Source organism: Microcaecilia unicolor, chromosome 8 (assembly GCF_901765095.1).
Source record: "Microcaecilia unicolor chromosome 8, aMicUni1.1, whole genome shotgun sequence".
In the NCBI taxonomy this organism is placed as follows: domain Eukaryota; kingdom Metazoa; phylum Chordata; class Amphibia; order Gymnophiona; family Siphonopidae; genus Microcaecilia; species Microcaecilia unicolor.
Genome location: NC_044038.1, coordinates 185,534,978 through 185,558,094, shown reverse-complemented (window position 1 = coordinate 185,558,094; position 23,117 = coordinate 185,534,978). Strand labels below are relative to the sequence as shown.

Below are 23,117 nucleotides of genomic sequence, written 5' to 3'. Positions count from 1 at the left end.
AAGGGCGCCCTGCAAACCGTGTCACTTGAATCCAAAATGGCGTCCAGGATCCCTCCGCGCTGAGAGCGCGGGAAAACAGTAACATCGTCCCTGCCGCTTCCTCTGCTCCTCCGGAGCCTGCACTGTGATTCCCGGCCCCAGCTGATCGCGAATCAGCTGATCGCCTGCTTTTCACTCCGCTTGCGGAGTTCACCGCCAACCGCCCCTTCAAAGGTGTGACGGCGCCAAAATCATCAGCCGGCAGGGTGGGAAGGCCGAATGCCCTGCAGCTAACAAAGGAGCTGCCGGTTCCCGAGAGCCCTTCCATTGCTCCTGCCCTGCAGCAGACCACCCCCCCCCCCCCCCCAACGAAATTCGAGGGCAGGGAATCTCACGTCCCCATGCTGCTCTCCAGTTCCCACACCGGGAGCAGTGTTGACGGCCTCCTACGGGGCTGCCATGTGGCCAATGAAAGAATAACAACACACAAATCCCCCAACAACAGAGTCCTACTAGCCTTATTGCAGCAGACTCCTGCTCACTGTGAGTTGCCAGCCAAAACACACAAGGTGTGTTTAAAAATCTACCTGCCTCTGGTTTTTCTTTTTTTTTCCACAGGAGAATAACACTCACTTATCCTGCAGGACCAGCGGGCGAGGGGAGAAAGGGAGGGAAACTGGCACCACCAGGTATCCCTGCTCAGCTGAGTGAGCTCTCAACCCCACAGGTACCTCAACTCATTCCGAGGGAACGGGCGAGGAATCCCAAATCCAGAGCTGCAGAGTTATGACCATCCACCTGCTAGACAGAGAGAATACTGAGGTTTGGCTGGTTACACATGACCACAGAGAGAATACTGAGGTTTGGCTGGTTACACATGACCACATAGCGAGCCTCAGAAGTTCTCTATCTCCACCTGTTTGGCAGAGGGACATAACTTACCAGTCTCTGGATTGATCTGCGGGACGCTATGGAATACTGTTTTGTCTATGAATGTGAGGTGGAAGCCTATGTTTCTCGCTAGGAAGTACAAAAAAAAAAAAGCTACTAAACACAAGCCGGAACTTTTCAGTGTTTAGAAAGAGTTGGGCTCTATTAGATTTGATTTGTCAATAAGTTGATATCGAAAGAGGATTGAATTTTGGTCTCTGAAAGACTGTGGGCAGGGGATTGTACTGTATTTGTGTTTTTGACAACTGTAAAAATAAGCCTAAACTAAAAATAAAATAAAAAAGCCCAACACAACGCAAGGAGATAGGTAAACAAATGACTGGTTTGTTGGAAATGAAGCCTCAAGGCACCAGGTGCTAATGCCAGTTCTGAATGTACACAGCAAGGAAACTGATGGGGCAAAGAAAGTAAAGACAGGACATACAAGTTACACCTACTCTAGCAGAAGTAAATATAGTTAGGGCACAGGCTCTTGAAGGTGGTTTAATTTTTACATGCAGCACATAAGAAAACTGGCATATGTTTCCAGAGGACAGGATCAGGACACCTACCATCCACAGCAGGCCAGGCTCAACTGACCTTGGCCTAACTCCGCAAGACCTTTTCTTATATGCTGTGAGCTGTGTTATGAACAGAGATGTCAAAAATTTCTTTTCATCTGCTATTTACTTGCTCCAAATAAACCCTTTCATGACATTTACTAAGTGGCGATCCTGCCGAAAGAGACTCGACACACCAGCAAAGACCCATGAGGAGTAGCAGGCAGTTGTGTGAGTGCAAAGAACATGAGCATATAGCACCAGGCAACTGCAGGCAAAAGGCTTCTTTACTCACAGTCAGATGCACTAACTCCACGGAAAGAGCCCTTCCCTTACCGAATCGGTAAAAAAACGGGCATGCATAAAGGAAATCACATGCAAATGAGCTGCTTGCTGTTAGCTCATTTGCACGTGATTTCCTTCCTAAGGAGCCAGTCGCCCAGCTGAGCATGCTGTTAAATATTCTATTGTATTAAATATTTTTGCAGGCTCATCTTTTCCAGAACCTACATGGCACTTTATGTATAAGCTCTCTATTACAACAGACAGCGACCGTGATTCCAGAAGATACTTCCATCACCTGGACTAGTTATGAGTTTTAAATTCCTGCACATTAGACTTCTGCTCTGATTATGACTATTTCCTAAGCTACCCTTCTTTCTGAATCATCTAACTCGTAAGTCCTGCTGGCCTCCTGCAGCTGAGGGCCCAACCCTTGGTGAATGTTAGTCATCGCAGGTGAAGATTCCATACCTATTGGCGATAGATTTCAATGCATTGCCTGTGCCTTTTGACTATTTTTGTGCACCATATTCCTGACCCTCCATACCTCAATAACTTGAACAATCAACATCGTCTCTAAATTTAATTTTTATTGTTCTTTTGGTACCCTTTTCTTTGTTCCATATACTTAACTATTGTTATTTGATCATCTCTTCGTAGTAATTACCAATCTGTCTTGCACACTATGCAAGCCAGAAGTGGGGATACATTCTGCAAATCCCAATTCCTAGTATTAAGACTGTCACTTCTACTGATTCCTTGCCCAAGTTGCTGTGAAAATCCAGCCCTGTTAGATCGTCCAGATTCTTCAGCGCTTCCACCGCCTCAACCATGATCGATGAAAGAGAATTCAGAACTGATACTTAATTTGAGATTTACAGTTGCTGTTTATGGACATTATAGACTCATATTTTGTTTTATTTTCAGTTTAGCAGTAATCCTGTCTATATATTGAAAAGGTTTTATTTTTATTTTCCTAATATTTCCTTTATTGTTCTAAATGTTTTTCCAAGAGTTTCCCCGTTATTTCTGTTTATGTAATTTAAATTGAAGTTGATATTGCTCAGATACAAGGGTAACATCACACCCTAATACTGGCTAAGATATCATAATGTAGGTGTAACCCTGTTAGTATCAACCAGTTATGCAATTGTTTAACTTTGGTGTAGGCTTTCTGTAGGTTTGACTGAGCTCCAAGTGGGGTAGCGGATATATAAAATGCTTCCCATACTTCCAGGTCATTATGCATATGTCAAGATACATGCATGACCTTTGTTAATATAAATTTTCCTAGGATTGACCATTTTTGCTGTATAAGGCAACCACATACTTGCTATCCACTTTTTAGTGCTCATGATTGGATGCCAATGATGAGTAATAGTAAGGTCCAGGAATTCCGACCTGTTTAAGGATTCTGAATACCTACAACCTAAAACAGCTTGCGAACAGAGTACTAACCATATATTTGTTGAGCCACCATAACAATGCTTAATCGAAACCACTGTTCCTTCCCAAGACCACTGAAATAGATACATTAGATTATCTCCCCATGCACTATGCAACAGATATAATAGAAGCCATAGACAGACCTGAAAGTGTTTATTAGTATGATCCACCTGAAATTGCTATTACCCACATACCTTCTAGCAATTTGTAAGACCAAAACTCCCCCTCTCGTTTGATAGCTTGCTACCTTCTGGAATGGATGATGACAAGCTTGACGAGCTTTGTGTCACCCCTCCCCAGAGGGGGTGACAAGTGGGGAATGTATAATTATGGTACAGCCAGAGACCCCCCCACTGGAATGGTGGTGGGCCCAGTCACAGAGCTCAGGCCAGTACAGACCTTGGCTGAGTCAGAAATCTGATGGCTGACACAACTGGGAGTTTACTGGAAAAGTATGGCCTAGTTGGTAGCCCACATTGAGGCCTAAATAAGCTAAATTAGGAAAAGTTAATAGATATGGAAACAAAATGGAGGATTTCAACACAAAATGGAAGCCCGTATCTATTACAAAGTGGAATTTTCTCTAATGTAAGTTAGAAAAACAAGTTGAGAAATAAGTGAGTCATAGCAGGTGCAAAGAAAATAGGGAACTAGCTGTTCCAGAGAGGAGGGAGACTTCCTGTGAGCAGGATTGTGGTCAGCTGGTGTGAGAAAGGAAAGGCGTAGCAAGATAGAAAGCTACTCATTAGCATGAGCCAATCAGTGACAACCATGACATTAGCATAGATCCAATCAGGTATATCTACTGTCATATTACCCATATCCTGAGGGCACCTATAAAAATCCGGGTATTTCCTGGTTTGAGTTAGAGAGAAAAGGTTGCCACTCTCTCTCCAAGGGAAACCAATGTGTCCAGCAGAATTGACAAATTACCTAATTGCTTTCCCCTTGTAAAACCTCTAATTGGTGAAAGAAATTATAAAACATTAGCAAATATTAACACCTGTTGCAGCTTATTTATATTCCTATATTAATTGATTGTACATGCCTGTTGTCAGCACTGATTTGACTTATACCTTAGCAAATAAACTCCTCATTCCAAATGATGATTTGTGGGCTTCACTTAATGATCAAAGGCTGTAAGTATAAATGCATTGTATAACTGGTAATCTAAATCCAGTTTGTCATAGGCTGGTATCTTTTCCTTAGACCTAACGTCTCCCTTAGAGGCAATAACTCCTTGATTACCCAGTACTAGTGTTATTTAGAGATGGAGTCAAATTAAGGTCACTCTAGCCTTCTTGGGGGGGCTCGGGACCCCCCAATTCTCAACAATGCGCAGAGCAGCCAATCGTTATGGTGGCTGCTCTGCGCATGCCAAAGACGGCTTCATCCACGACCTCACTCAAAAAAAAAAAAAGAAAAAAAAGAAAGGACATCCCTGAAGAGCATTTGGACGTTTTTTCTTCAGATTTTTGTGATGGGCGTCCTTCTCTTGGACGTGTTTTTCTTACATGCTCGAAATGACCACCTCCAGTGCCAGCTAAACGTGCTGTGATTGGCTGAGAGAGAGACCTGGAGGCATAATCGAAAGGCACGTTCAAATAGTTTTGATTTGGACATCCTTGCACGTCCCGAGCCCCGATTCTCTCCGGCCATGGTCATTTTGGTTCGGGAACCTTAGTCATAAGAAAAACGCGTCCAAGAGAAGGACGCCCATCACAAAATCTGAAGAAAAAAAACCCATCCAAGTGTTTGTCAAGGACATCCTTTTTAAAATTATTATTTTTTTTTTGAGTGAAGGGGGACGGTTTTTTTTCTTCTGATTTTTGCGATGGGTGTCACTCACAGCAGCCCCAGCCAGAGGTGCAGTCCTCCCGTTAGGTTTTCCATGGTTCATAGGGGCATCATATTCACATTATAATATAATTAGCACATTTGCATTCCGTTTTTGTTAGCTGCTACCATGACAGGAAAATGTCTGAGAACCCTTATGTATGTCCCGTTTACTACTTGCACGCTAACTGGCTAGAACCAGTTGTTGGCTCATTAAGTTTTAGTGCATCTGAACCTCAAAGCAGTGGGAACACTGCATTCCCAACCAGCCAAAAGCCAGATTACAATGACTCAAACCGTGAACCCTGGCTTAGTAGACTTCTACTCTTATTGCAAGGTTGACCAGTTAATAATAATAGTTAGCTTTCTTTACCAAACGGACCATACCCAGATGGTAGCAGAGAAGAAAACCACCTCCTATGAGCAATATAAAACTTCCCCACACCTGAATGTTGACACAAACCCTCCTCCTCACACATACTGAGGCCAGATCTACCACTATCTTTATGCAACTTTTAGAGACTCACTACAACTTTCTGAAATTGGGTAAGGTAGAGAGAGAGCATAATCGATGGTGTTGAAGGAGAAAGCTCACCAGAAAATCTTTCTATTGTCAAAAAACTATTTCAACTTCTGATACAGCAGCAAGCCCTCAATTTCCAGCTGTGTGCTCAGTGCAGGCCCCACAGCTGGTGACAAGATAGAGTCAAAGCACGAGACTCCAACAGAGCTGCTTAAAGGATCTGTGGGGAACTGCTGCTTCCTTACAGCAGACAGCAAGATCCAGTGAGGAGCTCATCCAGTCTTGTTTGTTTCAGCTGCTAAGTTCCTTGCTTAATGTTGTTCAGTTCTGTGACCCAGCAATGCCAACATCAGCTAAGCAGACACCAAGGGGTTTGGCTATGATCACACTCCAACACGATGTTCAGCACAGTGCAGGGGGCTCCAGCAATGGTGACATCCGTACGTGACTGTATGCTGTATTGCACATTGTTCAATCCCCCATCCCGATCCACTTTAAACTGTTCCTGAGAGCAGAGGGAGAGAGAATTAAATATCATGGAGGTAGAACGCATCTTCCCTACAGCATATTATAGAGAAAGGTCTGAAAGAGAATAACTGGATGGGACAAGAGGGTGTGAAGAGATCAGATAGAGAATGAATGAGGGCGAAAGGCCAGGAAGAAAATAAGGGCTCAGGCTGTAAATGAGAGGATCAGAGGAGGCATAAGAACAAGTGAGGGGTGCGAGTGAAAAAGGAGACTAGTAACATGAAGAGGGATGTCAGTGAATCATCCACCCTACCCTCTCCTAATCCTGGATCCCACTCTCTCCTTCCCCCATCCCTGAAATTCAGTCTCCCTTTCCCTCCTGCAAGATACACTCTCTCCATCCCCCACACCACTTCCTTTATATGCTATACTCCCATTCCAGCACCACTTACTAAGATCCATTTCCCTCAGTAAACAGCCAAATAAATGGACAAATCAGAAAATGACAAATGTAAATTTGGAATTTTTAGAAGCTAACAGAATATGCAAGTGTATGCAAATTTGCTACAAAACTGCCAGAGAATTTTCTGTAAGCAATACGTACAGGGAAACAAGACATTCTCCTCCCTCAGTACATGATATGTTTGAGTTTTACCTGTTTCTGAGTTGAAATTCGTTTCTGGTCTCTTTTTCTCCAAGCAGGATCATGAAGGTGGCGGAAAGTTTTATATCCGGTGCTGATTCCAGAAGGCCGATGAAGCTGTGTTTGGTGGGGGAGGGAGAAGAAAGCTATGATGATGATACAGTACTTATATTCCACCAACTCCCAACAATTAGGTTCAAAGCAGATTATAAAAATACAGAATTATAAGAAGAAGAAAAAAAAGATTAACTGTGATCTTTTATATTTTACTCCCATAAAAGATGGAAAATACAGGAGACGATAAACTAAAGAAAAATAAAATAATTTTACCAAATAATCTGGCCCAAACCATCAAACATTTTATGAGTACAGCAAGCCAATGTAAAAGAAATTTGAGCCTCAATAGGAAGCCAATATAGCTTAACTAAACAAGGAGGAGAATGATCAAATCTTTTCTTCCTAAACACCATCTTAGCGGCAGTATTTTGTAAAACCTGCAATCTCAAAATCAATTGAGCTGATAATATATAACATTTCTCTGATAATGTACAAATATTCCTAAGTTGGTGTAATAAAAAAAAAACACCACCACCGTTTTAACCACCACTGCATTAACCTGCACTTACAGGAAAACAAGAATGGAAGGGTAGGTTACAGGATGGCAGCTATAGGGAATGTAATCCCGACCCCTGCCCCTGGGGAGGGGACTACACTTCAGCCTTAGAGAAGTTCTCTTTGCTTGGAGAAAAACCTCCTTGGCTGTGTTTAACCTATGCCCTCTTATCAGACAGGCTGCAAGATACAAGGATACACTTTCAGACATTTATTTCCCTGGGTAAAAATAATTTGGATTAAAGAACACAGGAAGGGAGGTCATGTGATGCGTTGAGAGCGTCGGCAGCGTAGTGGCTGAGCTCCAGGGACCCCACTCGCCATACGGCCGAAAATCACGGAAAAAATAAAGAAATACAATTTCTAACCTTGTCTATCGCTGCGGGAAGGTGCATGGACCAATATTTGGTCGCGATGCCAGCTGGAACAGCGAAACGCAGCGTGAAAACAGAGAAGGGGAAATCCTCACCTCCACCGGCGGAACCTAAAATGGCGGACGAAGCACAAGTGGCGCGAGATGATTTCTCAGAACGCCAGCTGGCCCAGATCTCAAGGTGATAGAAGCAGCCCTGGAAACGAGGTTCGACACCCTAGCAGTCCACCTGGGAAAATTGGACGCCACTATAGAGGGGTTAGCGACGCGTACCCAAACGCTGGAACAGCGTGTGTCGGACATGGAAGACACGTGGCATGCTACTGAACCGAAGATCACAGAGTTGGAAAAACAGGTTAGCACGCAGGCAGTGAAAATCGATGATTTAGAAAATCAAGCGCGACGATCCAGCTTGAGGCTGGTGGGCATTCCTGAGTCTGTGATGGAGAAAAATGGCTACAGCATGAATTTGCATTATCAGACAGTAGGGGAAGCCTCAGCATTGAAAGAGCCCATAGACTGGGACGGTATCAGGAAGGAAGGAAGCCTCGTGTGGTTATTCTTAAAGTTCATAATTATAGCCACAAAGAGGAAATCATGCAGGGATTTAAGTCCAAACGGGGCAATTTAACATTTGAAGGACATGAGATTCTGATTTTTCCAGATTACTCGGCTGGGTTACAGGAAAAGAGAAGGAGATTTCACCCATTATGCACAACCCTAGTGGAGAAGAAGATTCGCTTCACACTGTCCTACCCTGCTGTCCTCAAGATCTACAGGAATGGGAAATGGCATAGCTTTGATTCAGAGCAGCTGGCTACAGCCTTTGTAAACAGAGAAATTGATGACCAGGCTCCTACTCCATGAGGAATGCCAGCCAGCCAATTTGGGATTATTCTACCACACGGAGGAGTGGACTTTGAACAGTTTTTTTGGGACACTTATGTAGTATGTAGGTAAAATGTTTGGTGGAAAGGGTATGTGATGTGAACAGTGATATAATTTGAATTTTGGGGAGTGGGGTCCCTAGCAGATGAGTGACCCTAGTGACACCAGAAGATGGTGTACAAGAATGGTTATGGGGGGGGGGGGGCTGGGGGGAAAGATGGAGTGAATGAGCTGGAAGCGAGAGTGGAAATGTTGGCAGTTGTTCTTGCTGGGAGAATGGGAGATAGGGGAAAAGATAATCAAAGGCTTGGCAATTGGAGGCAGACAACCTTGGGGGAGGCTGGGCTCCCGGGGTTACTCGAGATGGGAGGAATTGGGACAGTTCAATTCTTAATTTTTAGAGATTCAGGGTAAAGTTCGGTTGAATATCCTTTCTTGGAATGTAGCGGGGATTACTTCCCCGGTGAAGAGATATAAAATTTTATCACAATTGAGGGCGCATGGAGCGGACATTGCCTGTCTCCAGGAGACAAAATTGTCCGATGTAGAGCTTGCCAAACTCTGTCAGCAGTGGGTAGGGGAATGTCACTACTCCTCCTCCGGGAATCGAAGAAGTGGAGTGGTTGTCTTGGTAAAAAAAGGTATCCCTTGTCACTCCAAATTGATATACAGGGAAACGGAGGGGAGAGTGGTGCTGGTGCATTTTAATTACCAGGGAACAAAGTTTTACCTTTGCGCTGTTTATGGCCCAAACACTTATTGCCCGCAGTTTTTTCAATCTTTAATAGCACTGGGATTACAATATGCGGATGCCCCGTGGGTGTGGGCGGGGGATTTCAATCAAGTCATAGATCCAGAGTTGGATAGATCTTCCCCAAGAGCTATAGCAGCGCTGGGCCGTGGGAAGGATTTGTCGGCCTTGTGTAGAGCCCTGCATGTGGTCGATCCTTGGCGCTTGCTGCACCCTGATACCCGGGATTATACTCACCAATCTAAAGTACATTCTACCTGGTCCCGGATTGATTACATTTTGTTGACACAGTCCTGGGTTTTTAGAGTAAGGAACGCTTTCATAGGTCCCACTGAGATTTCGGACCACGCTGTAATTGGGTTGGAGTTGGACTTAGATGTTAGAGGGTCCTGTAGAAGATATTGGCGCTTCCCTTCCTATCTTTACCAAGATCCAACATTTGTAGATCATATGAGAAATCGATGGTGTTTTTATGTAGAGACGAATGCACAACCTGACGTGGCGCCAACAATATTTTGGGAGGCCTCAAAAGCAGTTCTTCAGGGAGAGGTCATTGCCTTTATGAGTGCCCGTAAAAAGCGCTTGGCGACGGGTATCATACGTTTAGAATCGGCATACAGGGTTGCAAAGAGACGCCACATAGCTAATCCAACTAAGGAAAACCAAGAAAACATGGCAGCTGCTTTGGTAGCACTGAACACAATGATTCATGAACAATATCAGAGTTTATTCTATGCTAGGCGGCTTAACTTTCAAAGATATGGAAATAAGTCCAGTAGGCTATTAGCACAAGTAGCTAGAGTTAAGAAAACAAATCAATTTATCTCATATATCCAATTGCAAGATGGGTCCCGGCTCTCGCAGCCAGCAGAGATTGTAACTGCGTTCCAGAAATATTTCACAGGGATATATTCTGAAACGGGGGAACATCAGGTCCCGCTGATACAAGATTACCTTGAGGATGCAGGTATGCCGCGTTTGGAGCCGCGAGTTCGCAATTCCTTGGCACTACCCATCAGGGTGCAGGAAATCCAACAGGTGATAAAGTCCCTTCCTTTGAAGTCGGCTCCGGGCCCAGATGGTTTTTCGAGTGAATATTATAAAATCTTGGGCCCGGAGTTGATAGGGCCCCTAATTTCATACTTTGATGCAGTGGTGGAACGAGGCTGGTTTTCATCTGGTGAAAATGAAGCACTTATTACATTGATTCCTAAACCGGGTAAACCCCCAGACCAAGTAGAAGCCTACAGACCCCTATCATTGTTAAATGTGGATATAAAAATCTTGGCCCGAGTTTTGGCAGACAGGCTTGCGCGGCATTTGCCATCACTAATTGGAATTATCAGGTGGGTTTTGTTAGGGGTCGTCAAGCAACGGTAAATGTACGAAAAGTGCTGTTGTCTATTGCACGCAGTCATGCCATGGGAGAACGACTGGTAAGCCTGGATGCCGAAAAAGCATTTGACAAGGTGCAGTGGGCCTACTTGTTTCAAGTGCTGGATCATGGTGGCGTGGGGGCTGGTTCATGGAGGCGATTTCAACATTATACAATAACCCCTCTGCTCGAGTAGTTGCGAATCGGCTTCAGTCTGCTCCATTTCAGTTACAGAGGGGTACTAGGCAGGGCTGTCCTTTATCCCCATTACTGTTTTTATTATACTTAGAGCCACTACTTAGAACGATCATGAGGGACCCGGATGTTGTGGGGATAAGCATGCCATCGCTGGAGGTCAAGGTGTTGGCATTTGCTGATGATATCCTTCTGACATTGACTAATCCTGCCTCGTCGGTGCGGCACTTAATGGCGAATTTAGATGAATTTAGTTTTTTGACGGGGTTTACCTTAAATTATCATAAGTCCGTGGCCCTCCCTATTCAATCGGACATTAGAATGCAGTGGGAGGGGAAATTCCACTTTCAATGGGCGAACTCCAGTATTAAATATTTGGGGGTACATATTCCCGCAGATTTAGTGGAGCTTTATGAACTTAATATGGGGCCGATAAAGCAACGAGCGGTGGAATCTTTGCAGAGGTGGCAGGCACTCCCTATTACTTTATTGGGACGAATAGCGCTTTATAATATGGTCCTTTTCCCCAAGTGGACTTACGTATTTCAAATGTTGCCATTTCATTTGAGGCCCCGGGATGAACAATGGCTGCGGAAAAAATTGACACATTTTTTATGGCAGGAAAAGAGGGCCCGTTTGCCATTTTGTAAAGTACTGTTACCACGCATAAAGGGGGGTTTGGGACTCCTAGATCTAAAATTGTTTTCCCTGGCTAGCAGTATGAGACATCTGTCCGACTGGTTCCGCTCTACAAATTTTTTCTCTTGTACAGGGGCAGAAGTGGCAATTTTGGGAAAAATGCAATTTTCTTATTGGCTCCATGCGCCCTCCAGAGAATTACCAGGGTTGGGCCCTTATCGACCGATCCTTTCGCCATTGAGGGCCGCATGGAGATGGATGGGCAGGATCCTTCGGTTAGATACAAGGATTTCGGCTTTACTGCCCCTAAGGGGTAATTTGGCTTTCCCGGCGGGTGGCTCTTTGGTCCCTTTCCAGAGGTGGGCTACAGTGGGAATTAGGTACCTATTCCATGTGGTAACTGAGCAAGGGACATTAAAAACATTTGAGGAATTGAAGAAAGAGTATGGTTTGAGTGTGAATGACTGGTTAGCATATATGCAATTACGGCACTATGTAAATTCGTTACCGGCAGAATCATTAACTAACGTTTCCTGGGAAAAATGTAATGAAATATTGGGTTTTGAGGTACAGTCGCGAGTACCCTTGAGCTATTTTCACCGTGGTTTGAGGGACTCTTTGCAACAAATTGACTGTCACCGGGTGGCGCAAGCCTGGAATGAGGAATTGCAGATTAATCTACATCCTGAGCAGATTGACAAATGCCTTAAATCTATCTCTACCATCACAGACAATGCTACCTGGTGGGAGCTACAATATAAATTTCTGCTTCGGTTACACGTATCCCCACACAGAGCATATAAAGCCATGCTTCGAAACTTGGACAATTGCCCAAAATGTAATGGTATCACGGCTCACTTGGGGCACATGTATTGGACATGTGCGCCGGTTAAAGCCTTTTGGACTGAACTGAGCAAACACGTCTCCCAAATTTGGAATCATGCATGGAGACCAACTCCTAAACAACTGTTTGATCTCTTTGAAACGCAGAGGCCTGCGCCGGCAGGATTCACAGCATTTTTGAAAAGGGCAGTATTAATGGCAAAGCGTGTCATATTGCAACTGTGGTTGGTAACAGACCATCCGAGTATAGCACATTGGAGGTCCACAATGATTCAAGCTTGTGCCATAGAAAAGAAAGGTATAAGAGACCTAGCCTCCAAGAGAGGCGATCAGTTTTGTCACACTTGGTCTCCATTTTGGGACACTCTCACTCCAGTGGCAAGAAGCAAAATCTTGAACTCTTGAAGTGATTTGTGGAGGGGGGGGGGGATAGGGTTAGAGGGTAGGAAGGGGGGGGAGGGGCTGAGTTAAAAAAATGTTAAAAAGTTCAGGCAGACCAAATATTATGTTGTAATTTCCTTTGCATTGTGTGAATATGTTGAATTGCCTGAATAAAAAGGATGATAAATAAAAAAAGAAAAAAAAAAAAAGAACACAGGAAGAGAGACACCATTAGCCAATCATAAATGTATCATAGAAGCTTATTTATTACAAATATGAAGATAGACATCTGATTACTGCTTTGCCAATTACAATTCATAAGTAGTACATATAAACAGCCTTTTTCCTTTCTATTGTTCCTATGGATGAATTTACCAGCCTGGAGCAAAACTGCTATGCAGAGCTAGCAAGATTCCTGTTTCTACAGTGATAAACTATTCCTTGTATACATTATCTATGTGTTATGTGACCATATTACATGACTTTGTGGTATCATGTCCCAGTTAACATAACTTCCACCAACCAGCCTACCAAACTTGTTTATAGTTTTCCTCCATTGTTATTGGTTGGCTTCACAACATGATAGGACTGTGGGTACACAAGTTGATTGGGAGGTATTGGTGTTATAGGACAGCGGGTGGGGAAGTCACAGTGGCATTACAGCTGTAGGTAGCCATCTGGGCAATGGGAACTACAGAAAAGCAAGATGTAACTATTGAGAGAACATGAAGGACTCAATTAAATCAAAGTGGGATCCAGGATGGCCAAATGTGTGAGAAGGGGGGGTGGGGGGGGGTGGGGGAAACAGAACATGGCCAGGGTGCGTGTTGGAATCTACAGAGGATATGGACTGGGGGTTACACTGGGGAACAGAAAGAAGGACCTTACCTGCAGGCCGGCACCTTTAATCCTGCGGTAAAACTCATCATCCTCACGACCCCATCCCCAGAAACGATTAGACATTCCATTACACTGAAAGCAGGAGAGAGAGAGAAAACACTGTAGTCAGCAAATACAAGTACTTTTCCCCTTTCAGCTCTCTCCTCTGCTCAACCAATAAATGTTTAAACAAAGAATTTGCTAAACCACCTTTGAACCATCAGACATCAAGATGGTGTAAGTCTTAATTCATACATAGAAACTTCAAAACAATAGGGAAAGTTAAAATCAGTCACCTGGGAGCCCTTCTGTGTGCTCTCTCCCCTACTCAGTAACCCTCTGTGTACCACTGTATCAAACCCCCCCCCCCCCCCCCAGCTTTCCTTCACTCCGCAGGTCCCCTATTTATGCCACATAGGATCTTTCCTCCTCATCCCCTTAAATACGTGTGCAGACATGTTTCTGGATGCCTCACCATTTCATAATGCTGTTTGGTAAGTAGCAGTATTCCTCCCACATAAGTTTTGTAATGGTATAAGGGGTGGAGATCTGGTGATGCCACATGATAAGGGCCATTAGCAGGGTACCCATAATCCAAGTCCTGATTGAGTGGCAGCAGGTCCACATCATGCATCACGATGTAATCTGTGTCATTACCGCTCTCCTTGAAGCCAACATTTATTAGCGAGGCCCTGTTAAATCTAACACAGACACAATATGAACAAGAGACAGAGAGAAAATACACCTCTACAAAACCTCCACACCCAAGACAAGCACACAAGGAGCCAAAAAGAGAAAAATACTTTAACCAATAGTAATGTCTGCATTCTCTCTACAGCTGCTGTCCTCTGCCACTTTCTGAGAAAAAGATGGACAAATCTGACAAAAGCCCTATGTCTGAATTTCTACTAAGAAGACTACAGCCCAATGCAATTTGTTTTTACTAACACAACCTATTAGCATTTCTCAAATACAGCAGATAAAGATATGACAATTTTTTCTACAGCAGTCAGCTTACTTAGTATCCATGCTCTGAAGCCACACAATACTGTTATGAATAGCCCTCTACTATATTATTCTTAACGGAAGGTGGCGTCAATAGGCCAATCATTACCACTTATGTCTGTTATGTGAGCCAGAAGCATCCATTAGCTCAGCTCACTGGAACATGAGATTAAAATGAGAAAGTATGGGGTAGAGAAAATAGCATAGCAGAAAGACAGCCTCAAGGCCCTCAATCAAAAGAGGGATACAGATAGGGATTGATAACGAATAGCATCACACTGGTGGAGGGAAAGAAAACACAAACCAGGGCAAGGGATAGAGTATCGCCCTTAATGTGAGACAAACAGCACTTTCCCCTCCTCCCCAGGGAGAATGGGGAATGAGAGGCAGCCTTCACTAACATCAAATGCATATCACATCCACAGAACTTTCCATTTGTATAGTAAATAGGATCATTATATACCAGTATTCTTTCAAAAGGCACCAAGTCTTAACACTGAATAATCAGTATTCTGCATTTCTAAGTTGCAAACAGAATAAAAAATTTAAACCAGCATCCACTCACGTAGTAAACTAAATAGTTTGAATAAGTTTAGACTTGTCTGTCCGTTAGTGAGAATGGGATCAGGTGTTTGCGTGGGTTGATGTTAACAGTGAGGGATGAGAAGATGCTGCGTGTGTGTGTACCTCAAATGGTCCACCTGGTTGAGGATGAAGAGTCGGTGCTGAACCTTCTGCTGCTGCAGGAAGCTGTGCATGTGCGGTGCAAAGGTCAGAAGCTCCTCAAAGCGCTCTCGGAACGGAACCAGCACAGCCAGCCGGTGGGGACCCCAGGAGAGCTGCTCCGAGGAGCCGGGGGGCTGTGGGGGGCAGGCCTTTTGGGGAGCTGGCTCCCGGCGGCGCCAGCCCAGGTCGCCCGAGCAAGTGAAGTGTAGCCAGACCAGGGATAGGACGGCCAGCAGGAGGCAGCTAACGAAAAAGCGGAAGATGTTGCACTGCAGAAACAGGAATCCCGGAGCAGCAACGGCCTGTACCGGACAGACAGAGAGAGAGAGAGTCAGAGGCGGGTCCCCGGTACCAGCCCATCACCCCGCTCTCACCACAAGGCCACTCACCTGCCGCCTCCTCGCAGTGTTACTGCCGGCTTCCTCCGAAACGGGTTCATCCCCCGCTACCGGGGACCGACACCGGCCACCGCTACGTACAAGGAGATTCGATTGAGAAGAGGACGCGGCATCACAGCACGAGCCCAACGAGGATGCATAAATCCTCCTTGGCTACATACAGGTTCTTCTCGGTCCGTTGACAAACGGCTCCGGAAGTAAGGGTAGGGGGACGCTCCGTCGGAAACGCAGAGCAAGGAGGTTGGATAAAACAGGAGGCGGGGTGAGCAGAGCCCCTGTAGACCATCATGTGGGTTAAAGCCAGTAGGAGGAGCTTTATCGCCACATTGGTTCACCCAAAACAATAGCAAACGCTATTGAGATTAGTAGAAATAATGGACTGCCTAGGCGTGATCCATCTGTAAAAGTAATCGGCTCTATATGACTTTGGATTATTGTACTGTTAAATAAAGATGATTAAAAAAAAGTCAAAAGCTGTTCCTGGATAGGCAGTGCCTTGAAAGGATGAGGACAAAAGATTTTTCTCGTTTACTTAGTTGAAAGCTTTTAGTTTATCTTAAAACTTCCCATATATAGATATAAATATCATAAAATAAAAACTATTACTAAAAGAGCTTCAAAAATTATTGTAACTGGCGGAAACAGCACTAATAAACCTGTATTTTGTGCTAATTTTTCTACACTTATGTACAATACAGTAATACATGACTACCTTTCAAAGGATACTGTTTACTCATGGGTTTATCAGATTGGAAATAAAATTAAACTCTTTTCATTGGGGCATATGGAATTACATCTTCACCACATCTCTTTTGCACAAATGGATTATTCTGTATTGAGCTTGTTTCAGAGATGTGGCTTTCATGAGTCAAAATAATAAACAGTTCATGCAGATCTCTTGTTTGGAAGGGTGCAGCAAGGGCTGAGTGGGCTAGGGACAGGTTAGGCTGGAATTCCAATGAGCTAGAAAAATCGTTTCTATCAAGAATAGAACTTGCAAGAAGAGAATTGGCTGAGACTTTATGTAGCTCCCTAATAGAAGGGTCCTAGAAGAAGTAGTACCAATTGACAATGGATCTATGACATAACAGGTAGTAATGATCTGCCCAGGGTAAAGGATGAGCTGCTTGAAAATGTAAAAATGTGTTAAGTATAGCAGGTGCAAAAATCAGATCTAGTGTGTGTCCATCCTTATGAGTAGGACTAGTACGTTTCAGGTCTAGATCAGATCTAGTGTGTGCCCATCCTTACAAGTAGGACCTAGCACATGTTTCAGGTCTAGATCAGAAAGTAAAGTGCTGAGGTTATGGGATAAGCAGGCTGTAGAAACATCAGTATGGATGTTAAAGTCACTGAGAATGATCAGATATTTATGATTCATGCAGGATTTATCCAGTGTTTGAATGTAAGTCCAGGATGTTATTGAAGGAGGATGAGGATGGTGTATGAATAAAAAGTCCAGAGAAACAGAATCATGAATTCTAAGATGAAGGATGTCTACAAATGGTAACAAAGTTGTAATATATAGAGAGCAGGAAAGATTTAAAAAAAAATGACTGCTAAGCCTCCACTGCACCTTGAAGCACAGGTTTTGTTTTTTTAACATTTGTACCTCACGCTTTCCCACTCATGGCAGGCTCAATGCGGCTTGCATGGGGCAATGGTTAAGTGACTTGCCCAGTCACAAGGAGGTGCCTGTGCCTGAAGTGGGAATTGAACTCAGTTCCTCAGGACCAAAGTCCACCACCCTAACCACTAGGCCACTCCTCCACTGGTGAAATAAGCATAATTAGGTGGAATAGCTCAATGCAAGTACGATGTGTCAGTGTACCAAGTTGCCATCAAACCTAAGATTGACATTTTGTAGGTTAGAATGTTTGATAAGAAAATGCTTATTGCATACAGCACAATTAAATAGGCCCAGAGGAAGAACAAGAAGGTGAAATAATTTCAGTTATAGAAGAAATGGTTAATGGAATCAAAACTAATTGTCCTACCTGGGAAGCAGTAGGCAGAGAGTGGCTTAAAATAATGTCTGGAGATGTTTCCAGTCCTTCACATTCGATTATACATTTTATTCCATACCACATCATACTCATTCCCAAACTGATCTCTTTCTATTCTAATTCCTTCCTTCAACTAGTCTCCAACTCCAACATACTGCTCACCATGCTATCAGAACACACACCTATCCAACTTCAAGTACTCAAGGAGGCTCCAAAACCAAGACCACAATGGCGATTTGATTCTAAATTTTTTAATGATCCTGAATTTATAGACATGGTCAAAAAGGCTCTACATGATTACTGTCAGTTCAACAAAATCAAAGACACTTCGCTAGCCTCCTCGTGCGATGCTCTTAAAGCACTCCTCAGGGGGTCAATTGTTAGCTATACTGCTGTGTGGCATAAACAACAAAAATGACAAGTTCACACGAGCAATACATCTTCCAATGAGAAAATCCAATCAATCCTAAAATACACACATGAAAATACTCAGATATTTTCTTTACACTTACAAAAAAGTGGAAAAAAAAAAAGACCTCCGCAAAACCAGCCAATCTTAGTCTTAAGGCTCAAGCTTAGTATTTGTTTGTTGCATTTGTATCCCACATTTTCCCACCTATTTGCAGGCTCAGTGTGGCTTACACACACCATCACAGGTCTAGAAAAAAAAAAACTCCACTACATTGTATATTTCTTCAATTCTCTGAAAAAACAAACAAACAAACATGTCCATCCACAGACAAAAAGATCAAAGTGTACTCCACAACAAGCAATTTGTATAATCCACTTAGCTCATGTCTTCTTAACAGTTGCAGGAATAAATCAGCATGTCAACAGATCCCTAGTATCCGATTGGGAATCCCCATTTCGCCAAAGCTGTGTCAGGGGTAATAACCCTGTGCCATGGTCATTGCTTCCAAAAGAACAGGCAGGGTAACTGACCAAAAGCTTAATCAAATTTTAAAGATGGAGCTCCGCCCCTTCCACCAGAGTGAAACCAATCACAATCAAGGTTTTTCTGTTAGAGAAAGTAATAGGTTTCTTTCACCTAAGGTTTCTGTGCATTGTTCCTCTTCTCTAATATTTTTTTTGTGGATTTTGGGACAGTGAAAGGTGCTGTTATGAGCTGAAAGAGCTTATAGGCATATTTCTGAAATTCTGCTTAAAGGTTTATTAAGTCAAACAAGTAAAGGCAGCTGGATGGATGAACTGACTAAAATTTACTCAAAGTTGGTTAATTTACTATTACAAAAAGTATAAATGCAAAGCTACATATCTGGGATAGAGTTGAAGAGGGGATACGGCTGTAAATTTCAATTAACAAAGATGCCATTAACAGCAAAATTGCTAATTGTTAGGTGCTGCATGCCTGGAATAACCTTCCAAGGGATGTAGTGACAACAAAACACTGTAGTTACAGGAACAAAAGAGCATGAGTTGAGCAGAGGATCCTTAGAGGAAGAGAAAGCAATCAGCTGCAGTCTGGCCCTGTACTATGGAATAAACTGAGCCGAGTTGGGCCTTGGGGTCTTACCAACTATCATTCTATTTTAAGAAAAATGTAATACAAATGTACACAATTTCATATTGTGTTTCATAGAGTTCCTTTATTTACAGACATAATTCAATACAATTAACTCTCTTATCAGACCACACCCTCCAACTCACATCAATACACCAGAGCTGTTGGGAAAGCTCCAATCACAGGTAAAATGTACTGGCTGTAGGGTCAAAGGTAATGTCATATTAAGGTCAGTGTCCTCCTAATATGTAGCCAGTGACAAGACAGTGCATGGCTCATCATTTCCAAAATCAAACCATGGGCATCAATACTGTAAACATCTCTACATAGACACTTCAAAATTCTTCACCCAGATTTGCTTATTATGTGCCCTCCCCTGGATTGGAACAACACTCCATATAGGATTTTTTTTCAGCGAAATTTCAGAGAGGAATGTTTCCATATCGGGATTACACAAAGCACTTTATAAGTTACAGGACATTAGAAATATGAGAGGTTAAGCAAAAATGGAAAAAAGGATCTTGGTAATGGACTGGGTGATGCTCTACAATATAAAAGGTATATCAGGGCCTACTTCCAATGCTGACCTTAGGGAATGTTCTTTTTGTACACTGCATAGAGAGTATTTTACCCAATCACAATTATATAAGTCAGGTAGAATATAGTCCCCTTTATGTGGTAAATGCCTGGGCTCCATCATTTATTTTAGGCATGGCCAACTTTGGACGTGATAGTTCAGTACCTGTCTATTTCAGGATACAGTATTACTAATTCATCAGAACATCTTAGATTGAACAGGGGCTTGTAGTGGAAAATCTAAGGGGGATACACTTCTAATTTTTAAAACATGTCTGGTAGCCAGATGGCCACTAAGCACCCCCCACCTACTAGAAAGGAAGGAATCAAGTACATCAATTCCTTGTTTGGGAGGCTTATGGTTTTCCAAAACAGAGAAAATGTTTGATGGTTTGGAACAGTTATAATCAAAATATGACACCGAGGGGGAGAAGTCTTATTTTAAATACTTTATAATAAGCTGATTGGAACAGGGACCAAGTAGCAATTAGTTCTCTAGTAAGTAATCCCTTACCTCTTTCATTACTTTTAGGTTTTCTACCATAATCACTGTAAGCCATGATAAACGAGGCTGAAGGTGATAGTAGATTTATAGTGTTTCTTCTGAAGGGTATGTGTATGGCGGGGGGGGGGGGGGGGGGGGGGGGGGGAAGAGAGGGAAATTTGTTATTAACTGCATTTTGATATCCATTTGTGGATATGAAAACTAATGTTTATTTTAAACTTACATTTTTCACACAACAGTAGCAGTATTTCACAACAAATGTGTTTCAATTGCTTCAGCAGTGTCAGGTTTTCATTCGGTTTTACAAATACAAGCTTGTTGGTATAGAGTTCTGCACAGTTCAAAACATCAGAGACTAGAACTTAGAGCCAAGTTGCACTCCTACAACCATATTCAATGAAGTGACAGGCTGCAGGGGTGTCGAGTCTCTCTCCTCAGTCCCTGCTTTTTCAAGATGCCTTGCAATTCTACATTTCCTTTATTTTGAACTGGCCACTTTCCTCCTCCTGCTCCTCTGGGTTTCCAGCTTAATTGGCTGATTGTCACAGAAAGCCCATGACACTGTTGTCCAACTGGCATTTTACTTCCCACTTTCCTTTAAATCCTCCCCTCCAATCTAGCACTACCATTGCAACAACTGTTGTTCGAGGTCTGCATCCACCATATGTCACTGCTATGCAAGGTCTGAAATCCATCTCTTCCCCCCCACCCAACCAAAAAATAAAATAAAATATGAAACTAGAAATTAAAATCTGATTTGTGCCACTAAAAACTGGCCTATATGTCATAGCTTCCTCCAGCACTGTTTAATGAATTAACATGTTTATTGTGTAATCGTTTCTTTCTATTTAAAAAAAAAAAAAAAAACCCTCATTCAACCATTTCTTAAAAACTCACTTACTATGTAACTGTTACCTATTGTATGCAACTTGGTCCTGTACCAACAGCCTGTTACTCAAAATATTGTTTGTTCTCCACCTACAGCTTAACGGTTGAATGGACTGTAAATGTCAAATTAAATAGTAAAAACCAGCAGCTCCAGTGTCAGAATGTCCAGCTCCTAGAAGCCCAGGAAATTTGCAGGAAGCTGGTTCAACCAATTACACATTTTACCAATGAAGAACTTAATTCTGAAAGACTGCACCGGACACACAGTTGGGCAAGTTCTATGACAGGGCACCTGACAGCAGCCTAACATTTGGGTGCAAGCTCTAATGCCAGCCATACAGCTGGTGTAAATGGGAGTCCCACCCATGCTTCACTCCATTGCAAATACAATGCGTAAGACGGTAGGTGCAGACTAGCATTTAGGCAGCATGAATATGCTAGCATTTTAAACGTTTATGCACAAGTGTGACCAGTCAGCTAAAAGCATTCCACACGCCTTTGCAGTGTAGGTCTCTTCCACTTTTTGCAAGAGTCCAGTCTCAGAAGCTAGATATCTGTCCTTCCTTTGATACCTACTATAAATGATCAGTTACCAGTTATCACTCCTTTCGTTAACACTACTGCAACAAGCTGTCATTCAAAATAAGGAAGCTGCAGTAGAGTGCAAGAACCCTCTCCAGTATTTATGCAAAATCAGTCTAACCAGAGGTCCAGAAACTTGCTGCAAGACTTCTCCCTGGTAAAAGACCAATCACCAGGTCCAATTTGGAGAGGACCACCCCTCTCCCCCCTTTTTGTTCCTTACTGCTGAGGTGGCCCATTTTCTCCTCCTTCTAAAGTAGGTTAAGGGACCTCAGAATTTCCCAAGAACCCAATTTTTCTTCCCTTGTGACATAGTGACAGATAAAGATCGCAGTGGTCCATCGAGTCTGCCCAATAGTCACATTCATTATTAATTCTTAAATCAACAATGAATGTATATACTTGTTCATGGTTTTTCTTTGGTGTTTCTGGAACATAGACCATAGAAGTCCGCCCAGCTTTGTCTTTATGTTCCAAATATTGGAGTTGCTGTCAAAGCCCACTCCAGCACATCCAAAACTATCTTGCCATTTGCGGAACAAAGATCGTAAAAGTCTGCCCGGCACTGTCCTCATGTTCCAAATTACTGAAGTTTCCGTTGAACCTCTTTCTAGCCCATCCTAAACCATATCGCTAAATGCAGGACTGACCGTACAAGCCAGCACAGCACCAGCCTAGTTGATGCAGTCAGTTGCCATCTAAGCACCACCTGACATGCAAGTTGTTCCTACTACTGGGTCCAATTTAATTTCTAATCTGAACTGTAAATCAAAAAGGAAGGAAAAAAAAAAAGATTAAATTGGAAAAATAGATTCCAGTCCCTCAGAGAGCAGACCAACTTCTGCCCTTCAGAAAGCTGTGAATGTGTCTCCCCCCAAAATCATTCCCTCACATCTACTACATGCTCTAAATCCGCATTGCTGCTTCCGGCTCTCCTCAGGAGGAATATGAAAATAATCTATAATTTTGTTGGAAATAGCTTTAAAAAATAATCTCTTAAGTAGTCTGAATGTAAAAAAGTTCCAGTTTCCTGCAGTAGTATTCAATAGAAGCGTTTGTTTTTCTCTTTACGCTTCTGGAAAACAACAGCTCCCACCACTGCACAGACGATAATTCCTAGGAGTGCACAAAGCAGCAGCAGAAAGATTTTCCAACCAGTCAGAGGTCCATTGCGGAAGTTTCCTGTAGGGTCATCCACGTTGTCTGCCAAGAAAGAGGACAAAAGAGTCATCAGCAGATAATGAAGATAAAAAGGCATACTTTCAAAACTTTGAAAATATGCCTCAAAAAGGTTCTTTTTCTCTCA

The 23,117-nt window shown here is 43.0% G+C and overlaps 2 protein-coding genes across 2 annotated transcripts in view; both read right to left on the bottom strand.

Annotated features, from left to right (window-relative positions):
* Nucleotides 1–5,610: 5,610 nt before the first annotated feature.
* Nucleotides 5,611–20,380, bottom strand: B4GALT7 (beta-1,4-galactosyltransferase 7). Its single transcript, XM_030213439.1, has 7 exons — nt 20,351–20,380; nt 15,724–15,885; nt 15,296–15,636; nt 14,079–14,304; nt 13,613–13,696; nt 6,680–6,784; nt 5,611–6,061 (listed from the first exon to the last, which is right to left on the bottom strand). The coding sequence occupies exons 1-7, from the start codon at nt 20,378–20,380 to the stop codon at nt 5,906–5,908; spliced, it is 1,104 nt and encodes a 367-aa protein (XP_030069299.1). The 3' UTR covers nt 5,611–5,905.
* The window catches only part of LMAN2 (lectin, mannose binding 2), a 26,252-nt gene continuing 22,463 nt past the window's right edge, over nt 19,329–23,117 (bottom strand). The window contains exon 8 of the mRNA XM_030212940.1: nt 19,329–23,014. Within this exon, the coding sequence (XP_030068800.1) occupies nt 22,854–23,014 (161 nt within the window). The 3' untranslated portion in view covers nt 19,329–22,853. The remainder of the gene's footprint in view (nt 23,015–23,117) is intronic.